The 25,789-nt window shown below is 36.8% G+C and overlaps 1 protein-coding gene across 1 annotated transcript in view; it reads right to left on the bottom strand.

The window, feature by feature from the left end:
- Positions 1-25,789, bottom strand: part of PDE10A (phosphodiesterase 10A) — a 194,471-nt gene that overhangs the window by 40,490 nt on the left and 128,192 nt on the right. Inside the window, exons 5-10 of the mRNA XM_056344009.1 lie at positions 25,126-25,175; positions 9,645-9,785; positions 6,993-7,148; positions 4,277-4,327; positions 2,298-2,356; positions 6-57 (exon numbers count right to left, since the gene is read on the bottom strand). Coding sequence (XP_056199984.1) covers positions 6-57; positions 2,298-2,356; positions 4,277-4,327; positions 6,993-7,148; positions 9,645-9,785; positions 25,126-25,175 — 509 coding nt within the window. The remainder of the gene's footprint in view (positions 1-5; positions 58-2,297; positions 2,357-4,276; positions 4,328-6,992; positions 7,149-9,644; positions 9,786-25,125; positions 25,176-25,789) is intronic.

Genomic DNA, 25,789 nt, shown 5'->3' with positions numbered 1-25,789 from the left:
CTTACCATTATATGTTCAAGTAGAGAATCTATTGCAACTATATTATCAAAATACGTTCTGCAGAGAAAGAGAAGTCAGTAAATATCGGCATTTAGTCAAACACTTCTCAAACGACTGTCCTGCACTCTTCTTTTAAAACCACTTAACAGTGGAGCCTGAATGGGTGAGGACAAACCTCTGTACCGTGAAAATCACCGACTGGCTTGCTATAGCACAAAGGAATTGAGAAATGGCCCTAGCTCTGTTCCTTTAATGACAATGACAGAATTGTAGAATATTCTCTATAATATGCAGAATTTTCTCTGTAGAAAGGAAAAGATCACCAAACATTGCCTACCATGGATTGAACAGGCTCTGCTGAGCAACACTAAAAATGTACCAAAATGCTTTGGCACCCTTTTCACACTCATCATTTTAAAAGGATGAGAAGTAAAAAGGAAAAGAAAAGCAATCCAAAAGATTTAAAAACAAAAAAAAAAAGTTATTTCATTGCTAATAAGTATTATCTACATGATTTTAAAATATCTCATTAGGTTTGTGCTTAGAGGACTATGTATTGAGAACTAATGGAAACTATGTATTGCAGCTAAATTCACATCATATTATCCAACCTTTATCACTATTTAAAAGGCAACAATTTATAAAACTCTTCATGAGTCTTCTCTATCAATCCTGGTGTGACATGTTGAAGTTGCAGAAACAGACTGATCTTGTGACTTAAAAAAAATAAAAATAAAAAATTTCAGTTTCAGAAGCAAAGTGGTAACTGTCCAAGGACAGTCAAGAACATTGAAAGATAAAGGTCAAACTTATTAGTAAAAGAAGTCTAAATCTTCCACATGCCAAGTCTTAATAACCCTCGGATTACAACGTTCCCAGCAGATAGAAAGATATTGTCCCATGGCCTTGAACATATACACAGCTCAGTTCTGTTTGTGTCTAGTGGAAAGGAAACCTATAATACACTGCTCTTACATTGTCAGGGACATGAAGAGGTAAAGCACTGCATATAATGCTCTTTCTAAAATGTTACAGAACTGGTCCCGGTGACATTGCATACTAACAATTTCCTCACTGAATAGGAAACGCTCTTTCCATGTAAGGAAAAGGTACAGACCATTTCTAAGAGGAAACTAATTATTTTCTTGCTAGTGCAAGTCTTTACCTACATGAAGTGCATAAAGTTGCTATTAAATGATACCAAATTTTGTGGCTTAAAACATAGGGTTTCTTTTATGTTAATACTAAACAATTCTAGCAATTGATAATGCTGTATGAGAAGTATATTCTTATAGACATACATACTAAATATTTGCAGTATTTATTATAATTTTTATCTTCAAAAATTAAAATAATTTCAAAGTTCTTTGAAACACTCTCACTACTATGTAACAAAAGTAAATTTTCAACCCATTAATTTGGGTAGATTAATCCAGAGATCTCTGGTAAAATAGCTCAGTACAGATGTTAGCAACATAAAAGCACTCTGGAAACGAACATAATTGTCAAGACACTGTAGTAAGTGGGTAGCTCTGGCAAGGGAATGATGAGAGAGCCCTTTAGGAGACACGCTCTGAACCTAAGCTGGAAAAAAAATAAAAGGTTATCCCTGAGGAAAAGAGCTAGGAAAAAATCTGGATGCAACCAGCTTGCCCGCTTGCAAGAAGTAGACTCCTCCCTGCGGTGTATCACTCCCCATTCCAGCTGGGTTGACTCCACTGCCTGCATTCCTGAGGAATGGCATAGGAATCTTGGACTCTCTCTAATCTCATCAGTTTGAGAATTGTTCATCAAGACCCACAGAAGTGTTTGTAACAGCAAAACTCCAAGACATTTCATTTGTCCACAGTATCATCAGTCTTTTGTGATGGACTTAGAAATTCTTCAACCAATTACTTCGATAACATACCATTAAGCACCCTTAACTGTGATTTACCAAAAGTAAACTTGGTTTGTCTTAATTGATTGGCTATCTCTTCTATTTAAATACGCAAATAACAACAACAGAGAAAAAAGGATGAAGGAAGAGTAGAACACCGAAGACACTAAACTGACTTTCCAAGTCTAAGCCCAAGCTTTCATACTCTTACTGTTTTCAAGTTAATCCTGCATTTACTGTGGTAAAAAATTAAAAGAAAACATACGACATGCAGTGACAGTCTTTGAAAATGAAAACAGAGCCTCCAGAAAATGCAGGGAAAGAATAATCGTGTGGTAGCCCAAAGAACCGTGGAAGAGCCATGTTAGAAAAACTCATCAAAATAAATTGATGAGATTATAGTGCAAATCACACTTACTTTGATACATCAAGCAAGAAGTCATTCAGTTCAGTCTGCTTGGCAAGGCCCCGGCACACCTAGAAGCACAAATCATGTTATCATTTGCTCCAGAAAAACAATGAAGTTAGAGGGATACTGAGGTTGCACAGCCTACCCCTTTAATTTGTACAAAAAAAATAAATAAATACCACTACTAGTATATACATATTTTACAGCACTGTATAAAATTAAAAGCTAGATTTGTGTGCTGGGCTTCAATCTTAGCTGTCTAGCTGCTGACTTAAAACTGTCAGTCAAATGCAAGTAACAGCTTATGTCTCTTTATAAATGTTAGTTGTTACATTTGTTCATGCTGCCTCAAAGGCTGCCACTGAGTGTGGTTATGAAACCAATTTAAAGACACCTCCTTATCCAGACCCTCAGCTCTTCTGAGAATGTTAAATATTTGGTTTGCTTTCTTCCTTACCTTACCTTTACCATTTTTTTCCAGGTTGCAAAGTAGCATGTAGACACAACTGAAGATTGACATCAGACAAGTTTAAGTAAGCTAAGTAGCAGATGACGCATGCTCAACTTTGAGAGAAATCAGCATGAATATGAACACAAAAAATAGTCTGCATACTACATTCTAGAAGCAAAGTATTAGATGAAGCTAGCTTTGAACTGTGTTTTTTCTTCATCTAATTGCATACTTCATATCTAAAGTACAACTGTACACCTGTATGTTACTAGAGCAAGCACTGAGGTCAGTAAAAGAAAAGAAGCCTCTATTGCTGTACCTTTTACACAACAAAATATCACACAGAACTAGTAGTATCTTATCTGTCCAAAGCAGATATAAATAAGTATGCAAAACACGATGGCTATATACAGAAGCCTTACTCTTGCATATAATTAGGTAACTAGGTACACTGTCTTGATAGACACTACTTCTTAAACCCCAGCTTTGAGTCTGGTAGGTACAGCCCAATGCCAGATCAAGACTCCTGCATTCTTCTCACACAAAAACTTGGGAAGGGCATGCTTTCTGCTTAGCAGAAAGGAGAGAAACAAAAGTGACCAATGGACAGGCTTAAACTAAACTCTCTGTTTTGTTTTGTTAGGTGTGAAAGACTTCTCAGTTAAAAAGAGAGTCATTGTTACAAAGTGAAGCTACAACAGCATACAATTGCATTTCTACCAGCCTACAATAGTCTACACCTGCTAATTCCGCCTAAATGTGCCAGGGTGAATGACCATTCCAGTGTCAATGACTTCCAGCACCAAGGTGGCAAATATTAGAAGCTAGAAAAGAAAAGCAGGAAGCTTTGTGCAAGTCTTCTGCCAAGTGTATGAAAGACACCTTGAACAAAAGAATGTCATGACCTCCCTCCTGTGAGTTGACAGAAGAAACTATTTTAGCATCTTCTGTGAGTTGATGGAATGTTTCATTACAGCATTACCACCTTCTATTAACTGAAGTAATAAAACCTATTAGCAAAGCTGCTGGGGTTTGCTAGAGCAGCGTGCACTGTGTGGAGCTTCATTTGGCACTCAACAAGGGACAGCACGAAGCATCCTTAGTGGGAGTAGTTACAGGACCACGAAGCAGCTAGCAAGTGCAGTTTAAAGTAGGCTTAGGCAGCAACACCTAATAATCTCAAAATGAATACCAAAAGCAGGAGGAAACCAACCAGTTGGTCTAGCAGGTGCCTTCTTACAAGAAAAAAAAAACTGCCAAGTTGCCATAATTCTGGTTTAACAATTATCTACTTTGTTAAAGGTTTTTTCCCTTAGTAAAAATACTGTTTAATTTATTTCATCCATGGTTGCAAGTGAGGAAAACTAGCTCCATGAACACCAAAAATGTTAGCGTGTTTTTCTCAGTTGCAGAGAAGGAGTTTGAATCAATGTTTTAGTAATGACCTCCACTTAAATTTGATCATAACCCATGTTCCTACTAATCAATTTCTGGCAGAATGGCTACACAATGAAAATGAAAAACCACCCACACTTACTTGTACTTGATGTATTGCTACTGAAGCCCATGCAAGATTTGCTGTTGCAACCTGAAATTAAAAAGTAGTAATTAACTCTGAGGAAACCTTGAAAACTGCACATCAGTTACGTGTTTGTTTTCTCTATCCAGCTGCCAAGTAACCGACAGCTGTTTTAGACAGGCAGGCAGTAACGATTTGTGGGAAGACAGTTATTTTGTGTAAGTCTCGGTATACTTGCAAGCGTTGCAATTTTAGTAAGGTACGTTCAGTCACCAAAATCAGTACCAACAAAATGCTTGTCAATGCTCTTCAGAAGCAGTATTGGGAACCCATCAGCTCAGAAGTACAACATCAAAACAAAAATCCCATAAGCCGAGGGCTTTAAAAATTACATTATGTACATTATTGAAAGACATCTGCCATAGAAATAAGATACCCCATTACATCTTCGCGGGGCTGTATCTCTTCAGCCACAGCTATTTCCAGCTGTAAACAGGCAGTTCCTTTCACTACCATTTTGGTTGGTGGCAGAAGAACCAGACCTGATCCCTCAGCTCAAGACTAATATTTCAAGTATGACAGTTTCCAGGCAACATTTCGAACAACTGTCACGTAAACTGCAGTTAACTAAGATGTGCTACCATGCATAATCTCCTGTCCTTGACACACAGGAGCTTTATAGGAACAGAGGACAGAAGTACAAAAGGTCTGCCGCTGCATACCCTCCTAAGGTTATATATACATTTTTTAAGCAGAACACACTTTACACATTTTATAAAAACTGCTAATGGTATCCAAAGGCTTTCTGAAACCTGAAAATTAAAAGACTGCTTTAGAACACCCAGAAAGTTACCTTAAAACATTTTTAGTTTACTGATAAAATACTTTTATTTAGCAGTTAATCTTTTCCAAGTAGAACATTCATGAACTTCAGTTACAGAATGTATTTCATATAACAAAAATATTCATGTTTGCACAGAACAATGCATGTCTAAGACCTACCTGAGTTGCAGACTGATTAACGTAATAAGCACAATTTTTAAAAGTAAATACATTGTGTGTAAGCAGCAGAATTAATAAAGTCTGGGGGTTTCTTGAATGCCTGTTCTTTGATCTGTGAGCAGGGACACTGGCACTGCCATATTAATCCGGTCCCCCACCACAACCTCTACTTACCAATGAAAAAATACCAGGTGTGACACTGAGGCTGAAGTGACACTGACTGCCCAACTAATATATATGTATATGAGCATCCCATGTATGCTAGGCTACTTAGGTTACTGACAAATAGAATATACAATTGACAAATATCGCTGGTTTTTCCTTCCTTGGCACAGCTAGCTTTAATATCTCTTGTCTGCACATTTTCTGTTCATTTCACGAGAATAATTCCTGTTCAGTACAGTTAAATTGCTCCATGGTGTTTCTTGTACTGCTATCAAGACAACAGACCTGACTAGAACTCACCCCATTTTGTCCTAACCTCTGTGTCCAGGCTCCCTTCCCTGGGGAAAGGTACTAAGAGAAATGAATGGCACATCTTCATGTGAGAACCATCTTAGTGTGTAGATGGGACATAACAAGGATCCTCACCTAGACATGCAGGTGCACTTCTAGCACCTTTAATACAGCAAAAGCCTTTGACATATTTGCTCCATTTTCAAATTTGTTTGCACTTGGCTAACAACTCATAATTTTGGGTTGACAAATGGACTTGTATAGACAATGTAGCTACACGGACCTTATATAAATACAGTAAATCATACAGTGTAGAGATCAGTCATGGAAATCGTAAGACAGTTATGAATGGGAATATCTGGATGGGGAAGCATCAGAAGGAAAGAAAAAGCAGAAGAGAGCATTACGAATGGCACCTAGATTAGCAGGTCATCCAGGCAGCAGCACAGCTACGCACAGTTTCCAAGGACAACTAGGTCAGGAGAGAAAGGACCGTGAGTAAAACTTGATGACTCACAGAGATGGAACAGGCTAGATAGACAAGACATCAGCTTCTAAAGGCTAAAGAAAAGGCTGACTCAAAACTAACAGATGGTTGTCAACCTAGGAAGAAACTGGGAGACATAAGGACTCACCAGCCCTCATCCTCTGTCCTCCCATTGCAAAGCATCCTGGAAAGACTACCTGGATACACACATCTTTGTCCACAACTCTTGGAAATACCACCTGGACACATACATCTTGGTGTCTGAGAGCATGTGCACCATAAGAATGTGAATGCAAATATATGAAATCTCTTTTGCTTCACTTCAGTTTTACAATAAAATCACTTTCCACTCCTGTGAGACCTAGCATTGAGACTTGCCATGGCAAGAGAAGAACCCTACTGTAAAATATCATGTTGCAACGTTGTAACAACAGTATACTGTTTGACATTTGATTTACACTTACATTTCATTCAAATGCTCTGCATTAAGCTCACTAACAACTCCATACTGAGCTTATAATCAAGAAATCTTCAACTTGTTTTTCCACAAAAGAACACAAGGTGAGATTCTTGATGTGTCCCTGTACTTGTATATGTAAATTTTACCTCCTGTGACTGAAATGCACATCACTGCCTGCTTTTTTCAATAAGTAACATTTGCTGATGAGGAAAAATAAACTATGAAAATGGTAAAATACACACGACAAGAGCAAGAGAAGAAAGTTGGGGAGAGCTGGAGTTCTGGCCATTGTGGGGAAGCGGGCAAAGGCTGGGCATGAGCTCACTCACCTCTTGATGACTAAGGTGGAAGGCTTCTTTGCCCCAGTGACGGTAAAGCTCCAGGATACCAATTAGATCACCAATTGCAGTGACAATTGGCAAACACAGAACAGATTGGATACGAGTCCCTGATTCCAGACCAGTACCTTTGGGAAATCGCTCATCCTAGAAAATGTAAACATAATCTGATAAAATGTAAATATCATAACATTAATGTGAAAGATACACTGACATTTTCGTCCCTCTCCTGGCTCATCAGATCTGCAGGAAAATGATAAAATTCACTAAAACTCGTATCTCTCAGCATAATTTACACACAGTATTAAGACGTCTACTAAAACAATGCAATAAAAAAAGTCTCAGCATTACTTCACATGTATTAATAAGGTTACTGATGTAAAGTCTGGACTAGCTGTGATATTAGACCCAGCTTTAGGTCTGTTTTTATAATACATTTTCTATAATGTCACAGGCAGCAAAACCGTCACTTCATTGCTAATACCGGTCCAGATTAAGTAAAAACCTGGACAAACAACACTAACCCCCGGCTCCTCCCACGCCCACGCCCCCACACCCCCCCCCCCCCCAAAAAAAAAAACCACACACAAAAAAAACCCAAAACAAAACGAGAAAGCATTTGTAATCATCAAGTGGACTGCTCAGATTTCAGTGCTACGAAGCAGACAGCAGCACTTGCAAGGGAACAAAAATCAAAACCTGAGGCTAAGGCTTTAGGTTATACTGAGTTATAATCCTCAACCAACTCCTGAGGAGAAAATTGTGTTTCCAAAAACGTATGCATGAGAGTAAGAATCTTCCTCCTTCCCTTGCTTATACATCCTGAATAAACCAGTGCAGAAGTTATAGGAATAAATGTTAAAATTAACCTACCAGCTGCTAATAAAAGGTCCAAATGCGTAACTTTTAATCTACATAGGGAATGTCCAAGGCTTTATAGCTTTGGTTCCCCATGTAGGAAAATCCACAAAGACCTGAGAAACCACCTGGATATTGCAATTGATAAGGCAGTAAATAGCAGATGCAAAGTATTTGAGACCCACTTCTTTGCACATTGGCCCTTCAGTACTTGATTTGTACCAGATGTTCCCTGCAGGCTGTGCTTAGGAAAAACAGAATCTCCTTCAAGGCTGATCAAAATCGCTCCTTTCTCAAAGAAAACATCAAGTAATCTCTACCTATTTACTAAGATGACAATCAATGTGAAAGGCTAGGAACAAATGACAAACAAGAATGAGTGGGGAACACTTTGCTTCAGGAGCAAAAAAACCCAGGAGCCTCCTGCTTTCACTTTTTAATTCTGTCCTCCCCCCCCCAAAAAAAAAATGGCTGGAAAATCTATCTGCAAGTGCTTCCCTTTCACTGTTGTGATGCTCCTAAAATCACACAAATGCAAATCATGTCACCAAAATGAATCTCCCTGCTCAGCCAATAATCCACTGATACTGTAAACCAACAAACAAAGTTCAAAACTCCTCCCCACTCCCCCCACCTCCCGAATTTATTGTGAATGTAAATCACAATACATCATCAAATACATACAACATATATATATACATACAACATATAACAAGCATTAAAGGATATCATTATATTAATTGGAAATCACCAGTAACAAATTAAGCCCTACATGTGTCTGAAAAAAACCTAATGTATAAAATCTTATAGTCCAGGGTGCATAGAAAGCATTTATTGTTACTACAGGGAAAGCAGCTTCTGCCTTTTGTTTTTGTGGTTCTGTTTAAGTGTACTCACATTAGGCATTTGGTATTTTGTTTACAGCCCGGGTTTGCTCAATAAAGGTCATACATTTTTTAACAAATATTTTTAAAATAGAGACAGCAATATCCAATTTTGGCCACAGTATCCAAAGATTGTTATTCTGGACAGACCTCAAAAGGATAGAAAACACTGAAGAGAGAAGAGAATTTAAATTTCCTTGATGTTCTCATAACCAGTTGGGCATAAAACCCTCTCATAAAGTACAGTTTAAATAACAGCTTCATACAATTGCATAGGTGTGACTAGAGGATGAAGTTTTTCAAAAAAGTAAAAAAGACAGATGTGCAGAGTGCCAAGAATTATCAGAATATGACTTTAGTATTTTCTGAAACCTTTCATGGAAAAAGGCCTGAATTTTGATATCTGTTACATTAGTGTGCCTTTCATGTAGGTCTACTATTATAGTATAAGAATTCCAGCTTTGTGTTGGTGTAAGCAGAGATCAAAAACCTGTCTAATAAACAGAATTCTGGTTGACATTCTTGTCAGTGTGCACCCTGCATTATAATTAAATCAAACTTTGATTGACTATGCAGAAGTTGTATTTCAAGACCAGAAGGACAGCAGTTTTGACTGATTTTTTATTTTTTTTTTAATCTCCAAGTGACTATGGTACCATTACTTCCCTTATCTGACAATGAAAAAAATGTTAAAAGAATAAAAAGATCTTTAAAGTTAAGAATAAAAGAGATGTTCTGAAATGATTCCATCAAGCTAATCCAAATTCAAATTTATTCTCTTGGTAGCAAGACAGATGTAAATTCTATCATTACAGATCCATCTCAATAAACATTTCAGAATCAAAACAGTCATTCTAGGAACATGCTGTAATCATCTCATTAAAAAAGGAAAGCTTTTTACCCCCAAAATATCTTCTACTAACAACGTTTTTCTGGATCTGGCTACATAAGCAGATACTGTAGTGCCATGTGCAATGGGCCCTGCAGGAATGAGCCGTGGTTGTCCTTCTTTAGCTCCTGGTGGTGTAAATACACACAGACTCTGGTCAGAAGGAGAGAGAAAAAAAAAAGAAAAAAAAAAGAAAAAAAATCCAATTAGAAAGCATGGTTACTTTTGCAGAGTTACTGTGCTACCTATGTAGTGTAAAGGATTAAGTAGATAATGTAGAAAAACACAGCTTTTGACAATGAACAGTAGTTGGATAAACTCCACTTAACTGGTTTGAAATCTTAGTAAATCCTAGTCTACAGTCACCCTTCAGGCAGTGGATAACTCTTCTGCTGAAGCCACTCATTGCTTATATCACAGTTGGATTGCGTTTATTTTGAACATAAGACTCGCAGATGAAAATACTACCTTATAAGAGAAAGATATTTTTTTTCTAGGATGCACTTATTTATTTCAATAGATAATACTCAAAAAGTAGAGATAATCTTTAAATGTCTTGTTTATCTCACCCCAAGGAAGGGTAATTTCAAATTTTTCCCAACACTATTTCCTGAAATCCAAGTGACAGCATTCATACCCTACACTAGAAGAAACATTATCTTACTTGCTGCCTACCTAAAACTCTCTTATTTGTTGAAACATCAGGTATGGTGACATTTAGATCATGAAACTCATCCAGAAACATCTGATAATTGTTATATAACAAAAAGACAAGTTAACACCACCAGAAAGAATGTGATTACAAATATTATTTTACAAAACCAAAATTAAACACACATATAAAGGTCGAACCTACAAACCCTTCTGTATGCCAAAACTCTTCAAATTTAAAATCTCATTCATTTTTGCTTGAAAAATAAAACTTTTATGGAACAGTAGAGTGCTGGAAAACAATGCCCTGTCACTTCAAAATTTTTATTCTTCCCCTCAGACAACCTGCAAAGTAGCAGTCTGTTGGTGACAACAGATTTTAAAGTCATAAAAACACAAGAAAACCCCAACCTGTCTCCAATGAAATCAGCAGGAACAGTTCATTTTACAAGCAAAATGTTTCATTTTCTATTTCATTTTTCTACCTTCATCTCATCACATCCCTTAGTTTATGTGTCTCCTAATGCTACAGGATCCCAAGGACTCAAAATTTTAAAGCATTTATAACTGTCACACCGTGTTCAGCATAGCAGAGCTATTACCCTCTAAACACAACGAGAATTTAGGCACATGAAGAATAAATGACATGGCAAAGGTTACACAAAGTGTTAGAATAGCAGGGATCAAATCTGTATTTCCAAGACTTCAGTTTAATGTCCTAAATTTCTTGACCCATCCCTCCTTATACATTCTTCATATTAGCACAACTAAAGGACCTGAAAGACTCACCTTCTATTGACAAATTGTGTTTTCTTACTTCCTGTAATCAATCATCCAATTTATTTCGCTGATAAATTTGTAAGACCAGGAGTACACAGAGAGAGCTCTTGTAGTAACTCACTCTACTGCTAAATAGCTATATGATTTTAAATTAGGAACTTAAAGCATATGAATTAAGATGAATAATTTTAAGCAAAGATCCTTGCTAGGAAAACAGATTTTTAAAAGATTTTTATATTATTATTATGATTACTATATTTTATTACTATTAATTACATATATAATATCACAGATAGATGATAGTGCCACCACACAATGTATTACTAACATTCCTGGTAAGAATGGCCACATATTGTGCCACTCCTTTGTACTGATTAATTTTACTATCAGATTTTGCTTTCATTAGGGCTGCTATGAGGGTTAATTTGTCCAAGTTTCTGCAATAATAATGGTTATGTTGATTAATATTAATTACATCTAATCTGTCTCCTATGTTTATCATTCACAACGGTTTCTGTAACAGCACAATAGACAGAAACAGGTGCACAGGAATTCCAGATTCCAGTAGCTAGAATGCAGCATTGCCTTGAAAGACTGAACAAAGAGCTTCTAGTTTGTTCAAATAAGATTTCAGCTTAGGCTTAGCAATAAGCATGGAGCTTTGCAATGGAATTGTTAATATTTAAATATTACACCATTAAATGCATACTTAATTTCCTGCAGAAAAACACACACCAGAAAATCTAAAACAAACAAACAAAATCTATGTGTCTGATTCATTAAAAAGATTAAGTGAAATCTAGGCACTATGAAATCAATGGCAGTTCTCTTATTTGCTCTCCTAGACCCATGAGGTCAGTACCACTATAGCACCCAAGCACCTCACAATCTGTAACTATGCATTATTACAACTCTCCTGTAAGTCGGGTAGTGACACTGTCCTCACTTTATAGATGGAAACTACGATAAAAAATTTGTATTACTCCAATTACCATTTAAGTACAAACTTTGCACTATGGCTTAGAGCTAGAATCAGCCAAATGGATCACAAGGCAGAGAAAACTCAGGTGTGAAAGAAAGGAGACAGATTTCAGAGATTGATAGTTACCGATTTGGACCACATGAGATAGGGTAAATTACTAAACAGGGCCTGTTTTCTAGCACATAATATTAAAGACACAATTTGCATGTGAAAATTCAGCATCTATTCTCAGCTGTTGAAAATGAAGTGACGGTATGAGATGCACCCTCCCATAATTATCATTCCTTTGTTCTGCAAACATGCAAGGCACATTACAAAACCTCCTAAATAACTGAAAAAAAGAACGCACTGAAATGTTCAGAACCTAAGGAGATGCAATATAACACACCATATGTAGGTATTCCTGCAGCAATGAAGGTACCTTAGCTGTAATGGATTAACAACAATTTGGAAGAAGAAAGTTGGACTTCATGATGAGGAAAAAAAAGTTCAAGGAAAAGTACAGAATTCATAGCCAAAGCAAGTGTGAAGTCTGTACAGTGAAGTCTATCTAAGAAGAATCAGTAGTCCAATGGTTAGGGCATTTAATGAGATCAAAAGAAAAACACTCAAGTTTATGACAAAACCAGTAACTGAGTATTTGTCTTCTTCTTAAGCAGAAAGTCATGCAGTCTCAAAAAGTTCAGCATGTCAAGGAAGAGAGTTTTCCATCCAGTTATTAATTTGTTAATATTGTGATACAGATAAGAATTAAACTACCTTGAAAGAGAAAACAGGGCTGCCATATAGTCTTTCAGCTCTGACAAGTCATTTTGGCATATTTATTTCCTTTATCTCATGTAGTTGGAAAGAAAGATACTTCTTCCATGGTAGCTCTGCTGAACATTCACGGTATTTACTCCGTTTTGATGTCTTGCACTGTGGTACACGTGCATAAAAACCTGACATTTTCTGTTTATTCCGATCCCAAAACTTAAGCTTATTCTTCAAACCCATTTACAGCTTCTTTAAAGCATGGCCTTTAGCAGTGAAAGACACTGGGAAAGTCAGAATGCTTATTTTCCATATGAATTACAAGAATGCGCTACAAAAAAGAAAGCAACACACAAAAAAAAACCATATAAGAAAACTCATTAAATCAGTACATTGAATCTGTCAGAACCAACCTGCTCAATTTACAGAATAAAAAGCTTCATTTATTCTTACTTTCTTATAATCTAATAAAGATACCTATAACTCTTAAATGAAAACTTAGTTTCGCAGTTACTTGCCTTCATAAGCTTCAGTTTCATGTTTTTACATGCACTTAAATAGTATGAAAAAGAATATTTTACATAACATATCCAAGAAAAGCACCCCAAGACCTGAAAAAAAGTACATTATTCTAATGAAACTGAAGAAACCACAGTCCACTATTTATTTAAATCAGTGTTCTGACAGTATTTTTTTTAAAAAATCAAAGAAGCTAGTAAAAGGGTTATGATATTAAGGGCATAGAAATAGTGAAATATGTTATCTTCACAAATATTTGACCTGCTATACTATATGCTTAGAAGAAAAAGACTTCCTATTAAAAAGTACTTTTATAGTAGGAACACTAAAAATATAATGTGTTCAATACTGAAAAAGTGGCTCATATTGCAGAGTGTTACAAAATGTAGGAGATTAAACACAATGTTTACAGTCTGAATTATGCAGTCTAAATAGTGGAATGAGTCAAATTAAATTAACAGGACACTGGAGACCAAAGTTGATCTCTCCAAAGATTAACGCATTTATTCACACCATTCTTCTTACTTATTCTTAAGACATATTTGGTTCTTTATGCCAAGATAGCAATGTGTAATGCTTACCAAAGTAACTGTGTTATTTAAATTATGTGTATAAAATGTGCTCTTCCACACTGATTTCCTGAGTCATGCCCATAACTAAATATAAAACAATGCACAAATTTTCTCTTCTCAGAAACAGCTTCTCAAAACAAAATTCAAGAAAAAAAGATAAAATCAAATGGCTACTTTCAGCAGAAAACTAAGAACTCCTTCCACACATACATATTTTCCTCCAGAAAAGGCCTTGACTGGATCTTCAGTGGCCAAAACCCTGTGTTGACACTACACAGTGTTGCTGCCAAAAGTCTTTCCTGTTGTTTTTGCCAGCACAGTCTTTGCTGTGTCCTTGTGTTATCAGTTTGACTGGTAAACCCCTGTTGCTACCACCATGAAGTACTATTATGAATAACCATCCCTATATTACAAAAACCTCCTGGACCTTACTTCCAGTGATAAAAAAAGAGTTTTGCTGAAGCAATCCTATTCTGCTTCTTGTGGGAAACTACAGACCCCACTGCTAAGGGGTCAGTGATCAAAAATCTCTTCAAACTACCCAGTAGGTTCCAAATTTGCCACTATTCCTCCTGACTCTGTACAGGTAGAAAAGTGTGACTGTGCAAGGAGAGACCTCTGCCTAGACCTCAAACAACAACCCTTGATCTCCAAGGCCACATGACAATCTTACCTTGACTGTGCAGCACTATTGAAAAGAAAATTTTCTCATAACCATACATAAACTTCGATTAGTCCTTAAGCTTCTACAGTTCCACATTGACTTTATACATACACCCAATAAAGTTCCATGCCTGATGATACATTCCATGTATGATCAATTTAAATCCGAGTGAGTTTAAACACTTATCGCCAATTAAGGTTAGGGAAATTTCTCGAGTTTAGTTGGGGTTTTGTTAGCAAAGCTTTTGAATCCTAGAAGCCACCAATGGCAATGTCAACCGAACAAAATGCAGTAGAAACAAAAAAGCTGTGCTCTGCTCTACTACGGCATGTTACTGATGTAATCCCTGAGGCATCCCACAGACACAGCTTTAAGGGAATCTCTTTCATTACCACTGTCCAAACCCACTAGGTTTCTCACACCACCTATCCAGCTCACATTTCCTGTTTCTCCTTTTGCTTAAGAAAATACTTATAAAATAAAAGGTACTGTAGCAATAATAAAATTTGGGAGTCACCTACTCTCTTCTAAACATGAATAACTTCAGCATTCTTATAATTTGCAAATGCACATTCAAACGATCTTTCATCAGCTCAAAGAGTAGTTATAAATGTTCCCATGCAGACATCAGATACATTGTACACAGCTTTACAAGTAAATGAAGAAATGAATAGATTGGGCCCTTTCAAATTACTTGCATTTCTTTAGTGGGTTTGAATATTTTACTTCAAAAACTGACTAACAGTTAGGATTTTTGGTAATGACACTGAACAGTGATTAGTAATCAAAATTAGGAACCAGTGGATTTTCAACCACAATTTAAAACTATATAGTCAACAAAAAAGGAAATATGAGAACACAAACTCTCATAATTTACCAAATACTATACTGACAACTCACAACGCAGTAAAATGAAAAGGTTGAAGACACAGCACGATGCCTGCGCACTGCTCACAGTATCTTTCGGTGCTACAACCATTGGCACTGAGAATGTAAGTCAGTATCAGAAACAAACATGAATAGCTCTTTACCAACACTGCGATGTCACTGTCTGTCTCCTGGCAAAAGTCAAGTAATACACAACATCCGGTGTAGACTGAGAGTTAGATATCTCTATTGCCGACAAGGGAGAAGACAACCAAGATGGGAGAGTCACTTGGTTTGATAAACTACCAAAAGAGCAAACATTGGCTTGGAAAGCAAATCCTTCACAAGGCTTCAGGTTCATGCATTCTGGCACCGAGCAGCCCATGGCATCCTGCAGTTCCCTATTTTGATCTGTTTCCCCTCCTTCCCACCAGACAGAATCTCCTTACCTACATCAAGCTCAACTACCCTATTACCAACAAGTTCCATGTGGTGATGGACTTCTTTCTTTATATGTAGTTAGGCAGGGCAACACTGAAGTCTGACACCAGAAACTTCCTATACCTTGTTGGAACCTCAGAACACACAAGGTGCTGCCTTTCCTGCCTTCTGTGTCATGACAGATTGTTCCAGCTGGGCCCCAAATCTTCAGAATTATTCCTTCCCTCCTAGTTTAATCTCTTAATTCACTATGATAAAGTCTCCAACCAAAGAAACCCACCACCTCTATTTACTGTGGCTGACGCTAACATAGTGTGGCTTTGAATCCACTAATGGCTTTATCTCGACCACAGAGAGCAAGAGGTGCTTTAAAAAACCAAACTGAAATAAAATAGAAAGTCCAAAACAAATGACAACCATAACAAACGTTCAACCACTGGTAAACACAGACAAATGTAAGAAAATTCATCATTCCATATTTCATAGGTACTTTAGGTGTAGGTATATCTATATTACAGTACAGATATGGTAATCTTTAAAGTCTTCTGAAAATGCTAATATATTAACAAGTCTTCCAGTCCACAGGAATGCAGAATGATGTACACTGTAATCAGTTCTTGAGGGATATTAACATTACAGTATTCTCAATTCACAGCTGAACACACAAACTTGGCTTTCAGATACATAACAAAATTAGTATGTAACCAATAAAATATAATACCATGGGTTTTGGTGCTCTTTTCTTGGTGCCATGCACACAGTCTGTTGAAATTACTGAGTAATTTATCTTGAACTTCTTTTATGGTGGCTGAAAAAACTCTCATTATTCCTCTTTTATAACAACTAAGAGCACGCACGTGAAGAATTACTGATGCTCATCTTGTCATGCTGTCGTAACTTGGCCCCACAGTTGGTCTTTCTAGTGAAAATCTAATGCTTAACAGAGGAAGCAGATTAAAATCCCAATAAAAGAAAATATTAGGAATAGCAGCTGAGGTCTTGTAACACAATACCATCAGCACCTCCTGACAGATATTCTTACAGTGATAAGAAAGGACCTATAGTTTCCACGTGCTTTCAGGCTTTGGTTCTAATGCTGGAAAGGTCAACTACAGGTGTAATTGATGCTATTTTTCTAGTGGCAGTTGGTACATTACCCATGGGAATCTGGCACAACACCAAATCTCAACCCACTAGGCTAGATTTGGCTAGAAACCATTCAACTAACTATATAAAATTTGCCAGGGCTGGATTTGAACTGAAAACATGTACGGCTTGCCATTTCAAACTGTTTGCTTCTTCTTTTTTTTATAATACCCCCTATAACTAGAGCAAATACCAATATGCAATCATAAACTGCTTTTTCTAAAATTTCTTTGCAGAAAAGAGATCTGGATAAGAATAATCAGGTTTAATGATTAGAATGAGGATTAAAGTACACACGTGACAAGCATACTGCTGACAAACCATTCTGGTGGTAAAGGCAACTGGATCCTGATATAGTTTCTTCCACAGTGAATTTTGCTGCCAAAACTAGCCCTAAAAATGCTTAATGGAAAATCATTTAATATTCCACAGTCATTAACTGAAAGCCTTAATACTAAAGCATTGCTATACAACTTGATGCTTAGTAAAAAAAAGATTAAAGAGAAATGGGAATTATGCAAGTTGATATTAAGTGAGCTTAATGTTTTTTCCTGCTCACGCCCTTTTCTGTTCAGTAACAATAGATTTTTGCTCTCAGTAAAGGATGTAACAACCTATATGTCAGACCACACAGCCTAATGATAAAATTATTTGCAGACAGGTATAAAGGCTGTGTCCTAAGAACAGTTTTTTGCAGGAATAAAACTCAGCACAATGAGCAAGGGTGACCAAGAAAACCAAAGACATAGAGCTGGTTTGGAAAGTATCCATAGGCAAAATACTGGATTTCTGAACTGGCTAAGTTGAAGCAATAGGCCAATACTACCATGCTAATTGTCTACAGCTCTTTGCAATTTTATGTCCTGGGTTTAAACACAAGTGCAGGCATCCTACTACCTGAAACATATAGGGATTAAAATAAATAAATAAATAAATAAAAAGAAGAAAAATAAACAAACCACAAACTAGAAACTTATTATTTCTTTTTTGATAACTGACAGTGTACATGACAGGAGATTTGCATTTTTAAACTACATTGTACATACAAATGTTGCATGCTTGTGAAGTGAAGATGATGCACTTATAAACTGTAAAACAGCTAGTAGTTTTGGAGGGTTTTTTTAATGATTTCATCCTTCTAAATGGTATCAATTTCTAACTGTGCTGTGTTCCTGGAAACTTTCCAGCTGATTTACAGAACTGAAAAAAAACCACAAGAGTTATACCAGTTTATTGACACAGAAAACTAAGCTGACATACCTCTCTTTCATCCCTTCTGTTTTAAGGCATGGTCAGCTAAACATTTTTCTGAAATATGTTTGTCCAGACAGTACCCAACCACCTCCAAGAATGAGGATCCCTGAACTTTGAAAAGCAACACACAGGTATGGAGAAGAGAGATTCCCTACCTCTCTGCCTTATCCAGGCATGTCTTCATCCCTCAACTTTCTTTTCTTTAGAACAAGCAATACCAGTTTCTTTTGTTTCCTGACCATTCTCCCTGCTCTTTCCTGGCCTCACTTCAGCTCTTCCAATCCTTATTTAAAAGTTCAGTGCTTAAACCAGACATTACTCCACCTGAGACCTTAGCAGTGGACAGAGGAATGGGAAAATTACTTTACATGAAGGCTAGATTTCTGCTTTTGCTACGTACAATGGTGGGTTGGTTTTGGGTTTTGGGGTTTTTTTGTTTTGGTTTGGTTTTGTTGTTGGTGGTGGTGGGTTTTTGGGGGGTTTTATGCTACAGCAATGATATTGCTGATTCAAGTTTACTTTCAAATTCTCTGCAGAATCTTTCTCAAAGTCATCAGCTGCCCTACACAGAGAGAGGCAATCTATGGAGACACCAGCACTTGTCCTCACTGAATCACCAGCCAGTTTCTTCAGACCATTTTCCCAAGATCATTTTGACTTCTAACCCTTCTCTACAAACACATCTGCAGTCCTTCCCAATATCCTGTCATATGCACGTTTAATAAGCCTATATTCTTCCTTCACCCAATGCATTAATGAATACACTGAGCAAAACCAGATCCAGGATCAATCCTTGAGGATTTATGCAAAATGCCCTCCCATTCTGACAGTGAACCACAAACAACTAGTCTCTGTAGTTTTCTAACCAGTTTTGCATTCTACTACCTACAGTACATTCATCATGACCATATTCCACAAGTCCATTTCACTAAAATATATCAACATTTATTTATCCATTTTTTTTCAGTTTGATAATTTATTGACTCAAAGTTAAACTCACACACCGTTACTCCTCCATATCTTTCCCTCTGTGCTGAGTATCACTATTCACTGGCACATAAGAAAACAACATATTTCCTCTACCTTATATAGAAAAAGAGTACATGTTAGAATTGATTCAAGGATAGAGACTAAAATTTTCTAAATTGACTTGTAGCTAGAAGGGTTTCACCTGGAAACATATTTAAAAGACTCAAATTTCAGAGAAGCTGTCTACACATTCAAAATAATGTGCCTTAGCCTGGCACAAAAACCTGAGGCAGTTAGCAAACAGTAGATGTTTTTATCTTGTTTAATAATTCAAATCACCCACCCCACAAATTCACTAGATGGCACTGCACATCAAGCTGCAACAATTTCTGCATGACCAGAAAGTCTAGAATAGCTTAATAAAATACACTTTGAGGCACAGAATATGTGCACAAATTTGTTAGGTCACGTAATTATTTCTTACCATATCTATTGGAAACTTCTACCTGAAGTAAGGATGATCTGTCAACACAATCTGCAGTTTCAGGAACTAAGTAACACTCACAAGACCTAATAAAAGCTACTTTAAGTGTATGCCTATTAAATCCGAGGTCATACATCTTTACGTAGGAATCACAATGTAATCATGAAGTGAATTACTGACACAAGTAAGGACTATATACAAGATGGATCTGAAGAATCAGGTAATGTAATAATAAATAAGAAACTCTGTAGCTGTGATCAGTATTTTAGAAATATTGCCTTGTAAAGATGTCAGCTTACAGGCTTAAATCCATACCCAGCTAGCATGGAACTTTGGCAATTGATTTACATGCACCCCATCCAATATGAGGATTTCAGTAAATCCTTTAAGTCACCTGTGAAGAAGTTATTCAATTAAGGTCATAAGATAAGAATTATGAAGTATATATTCATAACCATAAGGAATAAAACACAAAACTGAAATAAAGTCAAGTCCTTTGCTGGAGACATTTGAAACATTCCTGTTTGATTTAGAAGTGTTTCTGATGTCTGACATATAGTGTTTGCAAAATGGATGTTACATACCTCAAGAATAAATCATTTAATTTACATAACTGCATGAACCCATGGACAAAGATGATTTTCTAGATATGGAGAAAGTTCAAGAACCAGGGGCAGTATGGGCACAGGTATGTTCAGATCACTTGACCCTGAATAGGAAGTTACATTTTGTCTAGTAACTGAGTATTTTGCACTGCATTCCACCTTATACACAAGTGGTGTTCCCCAGGGCTCAGTACTGGGGCCAGTCCTCTTTAATGTCTTTATCGACAATCTGGATGAGGGGATCGAGCGCACCCTCAGTAAGTTTGCAGACAACACCAAGCTGGGGGGAGTGTTGACCTGCCTGAGGGCAGGAGGGCTCTGCAGGGGGGTCTGGACAGGCTGGGCCGATGGGCCGAGGCCAATTGTATGAGGTTCAAGAAGGACAAGTGCTGGGTCCTGCACTTGGGTCACACCAACCCCACACAACCCTAAAGGCTTGGTGATGAGCAGCTGGAAAGCTGCCTGGTGGGAAAGGATCTGAGGGTGCTGGTTGACAGCCAGCTGAGCATGAGCCAGCAGTGTGCCCAGGTGGCCAAGGTGGCCAACAGCATCCTGGCTGGTATCTGAAACAGTGTGGCCAGCAGGACAAGGGAAGTGATTGTCCCCCTGTACTGGGCATCGGTGAAGCCACACCTCAAATTCTACGGTCAGCTTTGGGCCCCTCACTTCAGGAGGGATGTAGAGGTGCTGGAGCGTGTCCAGAGACGGGCGATGGAGCTGGTGAAGAGTCTGGAGCACAAGTCTGATGAGGGGCGGCTGAGGGAACTGGGGATGTTTAGCCTGGAGAGGAGGAGGCTCAGGGGGGACCTTATCGCTCTCTACAACCACCTGAAAGGAGCCTGTTGGCAGGTGGGGGTCAGTCTCTTTTCCCAGATAACAGGAGACAGGACAAGATGAAATGGCCTCAAGTTATCCAGGGGAGGTTTAGATTGGATATTAGGAAAAATATTTTCACTGAAAGGGTGGTCAAACATTGGAAGAGGCTGCCCAGGGAAGTGGCAGAATCACCATCCCTGGTGGTGTTTAATAAACACGTAAATGCAGTGCTTAGGGACATGGTTTAGTGGTGGACTTGACAGTCCTGGGTTAATGGGTGGACTTCATGACCTTAATCTTTTCCAGCCTAAATGATTCTGTGATTCTAAATAGAGCATATGCAAAAGCAGGTTCTGATACACAGGGCAACTTTATGTGGAAGGAAGGAAGGAGATGGGCATGCGAGTGGTACTTTTGGGGGCAACCAGTTGAAAAGCAGAATCATATTATCAGAAGAGAAGCGCTACAAGTGCTAGTGCCCCCAGGCAATCTGAACAACCAGAAGGTTGCTAAAACAACTGAAATGGCCACACTCATTCTAGCGCCAATTTTGAGTAATACAGAAATGCACTGTAACCTGCAATTGGTGTGGATCTTCCATTTCAAGCAAATTCACCCAAGTAAAGATCCTGAAGGCATTTGATCTCACCTGTCATCCAGAAGTTACCTTTTCCTTATGCTGTTACCCAAATCTAATACAAGTCAAGTTATAGTTCAGTAAATTTCAACAGAGAGAAAAAAAATAAGGCCATAAAGAAACTTTATATATAGACAGGTATTTTAACAAACGCACATTTGTGCTGTTATACTCCAAAGAAATTTTTTCTAAAACAAGGTTCTCCTTTAAAGGCCAGTGTTTCATCTATGTTTTGTAAAAAGAAAAGGACAAGCTAATCTAGTTTTTCTTCACATTAAACAAATTTTCTTCAAGTTCTAATATAATTTTCATGTAAGGGAAGTGCCATCTATATTTAAAAAAGAAAGATTTAAAATGAATTCTTAGTATCCCATGGGAAAAAAAAAAAAAAGCAATGATAAGGCAATTCTCTCAGTATTAAAAAATAACAGCTCACAGTATGGAGTAATCATCTGCTGCTTTTCATTTCACAAATACCTATAATTTCTGTAAAAGGAAGGTATCTTCTATCCTAATTAGAAACTTACTTTTTAATTAAGGCTAAAGGTAGTTATGGAAATCTCATATTGCAAAAATGTTCTTTAACTGAGATTAACTCATGTCAAGATTCTCAGATTCTGATTTCTTTAAGCAGGCACAACACATACTTACAGCAGGAGCTGAAATTGAGTTAATGCTTTTGCTTCAGTTTTGATCCCAAGTTCCCTTATAGAATACAGTCAGAACTCACATTACTAAACATTACGAAACCATTTAGGAGAAAGTAGGTATCTACTTATTAAAAGGATTCTTCCATTTTTACACAATCCCCTCCAGCACCTAATTCTCAAAAAGACACATACTCCAGAAAAGCTGTATTCAGGCACAAAGTATTTCTCTGAAAGCATGGTGGAAATAACTATTACCTCAGGTCTAGTTCTGAAACACAAGGATGCTTACCAGATAAATACAAGCAGTTTTATGTATATTTCTTAAGCTAAGAAACAAAAAGCCAAATGATGGGGGAAAAAAAAAAAAAAAAAAAAAGGATAAGAAAGAATAATCTTGCTGTATTTGTGATACTGAAGTCACAAACCAAGCACCAAAAACTTTAAGCCACTAAAAACCAGAAGGCATTCTTCAACATGTGGCCACAGCTGTTTGGCAGTTATCTTGTCCAGGCTAATGACATGGGGGTTTATAATTTTTGAAACTTCACCATAAAGCATTAGTTCCTTTCTGCCAATTATGCTATAAAGAATCATTTGTTCCTATTTTAAAATGATATTTAATAAACACAAATAAAAATAAATGGCTGGTATTTGCTGGACAATGGTTAATCTCACTTGGACACATCCTTTAACTTAAATATTCAGAAGACCAAGATATTTAAATTAATTTTCAGTAATAATTTCTTAGAAAAAGTAGGCTAATGCATTACCATTCAGTTACATGACTACAAACATGAGTCTGGCCCAAAGCCCACTAATGTGAATGGAAAATGTTGCACCAACTTCAAAGGACTTGGGGTCAGTCCCTATAATAACTACATGAAGAACATTCCATTTTGGGAGATGCAGCTACATAGTAGTGGTTAATAAAGTCAATGTGTGTTTTTAGTGGTTGGAACTTTTTTCAGGAAAGAGTTATACTGAGAAGCAAATAGATTAAATTGCCTAATAGGCTGTTTAAAAAAAAAAAAAACAAGAAAAGAACAAAAAAACTAAAAAGGAAACAAAAACAAAAAAAAAAAATCCCAGAAGGTCATAAAGTGCCCATGCCCTCAAGGCATCAGAAGACTGGGAGGAACCCCGTATTATGCCATACTAATAGGAGTAACCTCACCATCACAGGAATTCTCTAGGTCTTCAGCTGTAACGTTAATTTTACTGTAATCTTTTAGAAGGCATTTAGCGATGAACATGCTCAGCTGGCATGCAGTTACTGCCACTGTAGCTGGCCAGCACTGTGCATTCAGAACGGATGGCTGCACCTCCTGCAAGCTTCTGCCTTTGGCAGCAGGAGGAAGCTCTTCAACGACCATGTGCATCACCCCCCACCCATGACAGTGGATGCTGTCATCTACTAATGAGAACCAATGATTGTATTCATGAAGGATGAACAACACATTACATAAATTACACCCCTCAGTGAAAGGGTTATTAAAAAATATATGCTATTTACATACTTCTACATAATGCATTCAGAGCAGACCCAATTTCTGAATAATAAAAATGGGTTATCTTTACTATATGAAATAATTATTAAATGACAAAAAAAGCAAAATCCATTTCCATTCCTTTTAGGAAACTTTTATACGGGTCTTCTTCCACATCTTTCAAATGAGACACTATCTTTTTGAGTGAGTAAAAAATATTCTCAGGCAAGGCTCAAGTCACCTGTAGGTTTGTACAACTTAATTTCTGTTTCAATTATTTAAAAAATGTAATTCTTTCCCTTTTCTGAATTCAGTTGTTTCACAAAGAGCAAAGGAAATTGGCAAATGGACTATACAAAAATAAACTATTAAAACTGGCTGTGTACATAAGGAAACAAAAACAAAGAGAAAAATATTTTCCTCTCTAGTCATTTTTCAGTAAGAAGAATTTAACTTGTTTCTTAAACCAATGAAAGACATAACATTTCTGACAAATTGTGATTTTTAAGTTGATGGAACTGACCAGTATAAACTGCATTTCCTTCTTGGTAGCCATTTGAATTAACTACAAAACCTTGTATAATGGTAATTGTACAAATTATTTGGGACAAAAATGTAATGTGTTCTAAATGACAAATAACAGAACAGCAAATATTGGACTCACTGTTATTCCAATTATTACATCACAAGCTACTTTCATTCATAAATTTTAAATGTAAAATTTATTTTATGCTAATTAAAATCTACATCTGAAATTTACATTAGCTCACTATTAATTTGCAGGTGACAGTTAAAAGAAGACCTGATAATATTTTTTTTAAATAATCACAGGGATAACTAGGTGAAAAATATAGGCTATGCAGAGAGTAAATTCAAGTTGTTTTCTGTTTGATAAAGACAATTAATAATGAGGCTAAATCACAAGTTAAGTTGCTACAGTCAGAGAAACAACAGCAATACTGCCAAATCTTGAAAAAAAAATTTAAATAATAAATTAAAACGCCAAGGATCTAAATGCAGGAACCATTTTTTCATTACCACTATGTTCAACAAACTTTTATTTTGCAGAAATAAAGATAACATAAAGGTAATATGCAGCACTCAGGCAATATTTCCTGCTAAATGACATGCAAAGTAAAATCAAAATGTCATTGTCAAATTGGAAAATGCACATGTAACTGTACAGAAAATCAGCATCTTAATCCAGTATACTTACATTATTGCATTCTCCCAGGAAATATAGTGCAAATCCATCAGCTTTTGTAGCTGCCAAAGCAATAAAAAAAAAAAAAAAAAAAGAAATAATTGTACTCACAGGGGGAAATTGAACTGACACAAGATCTTTGGGGTGAAACCACAGATTCACTTCCACTTAGGACAAACATCAAAAGTTCTAAAAGTGAAGGTCTACTGCTGTGTCCCTTGACACTTCCCAGACTCTACAAAGCTAGAGATAGGAGGTATTTCTTGTTTTCTCCATTGTCATTTACCACATTCTAGGATTCTAGAAAATTAGAAACCATCTCTTTATACATCTTATTCTGAGGCCTAATGTCTGTAAATTCAAATTAATTCATATGACAGTATAGAAATAACATAAGGATATGTATTTACAATATAATCAGCCAGATAACATCATAAATTCTGAGTAAAATAAATACCATTCGTAGATGGTTAGCTATGTTTGTCCCTGCCTTGATAGAAAATGATGAAAAATAGCAAAAATAAAGTGTTGTAAATATTGCCATAAAAATGTTTCAAAACAAACTTCCTGTTTTCTGCACCTGCTCCATATTAAAAACACTGACGCTACCCAGAAAGTTTATACTTGTCAGATTTCTGCCAGATTCAGATTGCTGTATGAAACAGGGTAAAGTCAA

The sequence above is a fragment of the Falco biarmicus genome, chromosome 6 (assembly GCF_023638135.1).
Source record: "Falco biarmicus isolate bFalBia1 chromosome 6, bFalBia1.pri, whole genome shotgun sequence".
Classification (NCBI taxonomy): Eukaryota; Metazoa; Chordata; class Aves; order Falconiformes; family Falconidae; genus Falco; species Falco biarmicus.
Note: the sequence above shows the minus strand (reverse complement) of the source record. Positions and strands in the feature narration are given on the sequence as shown.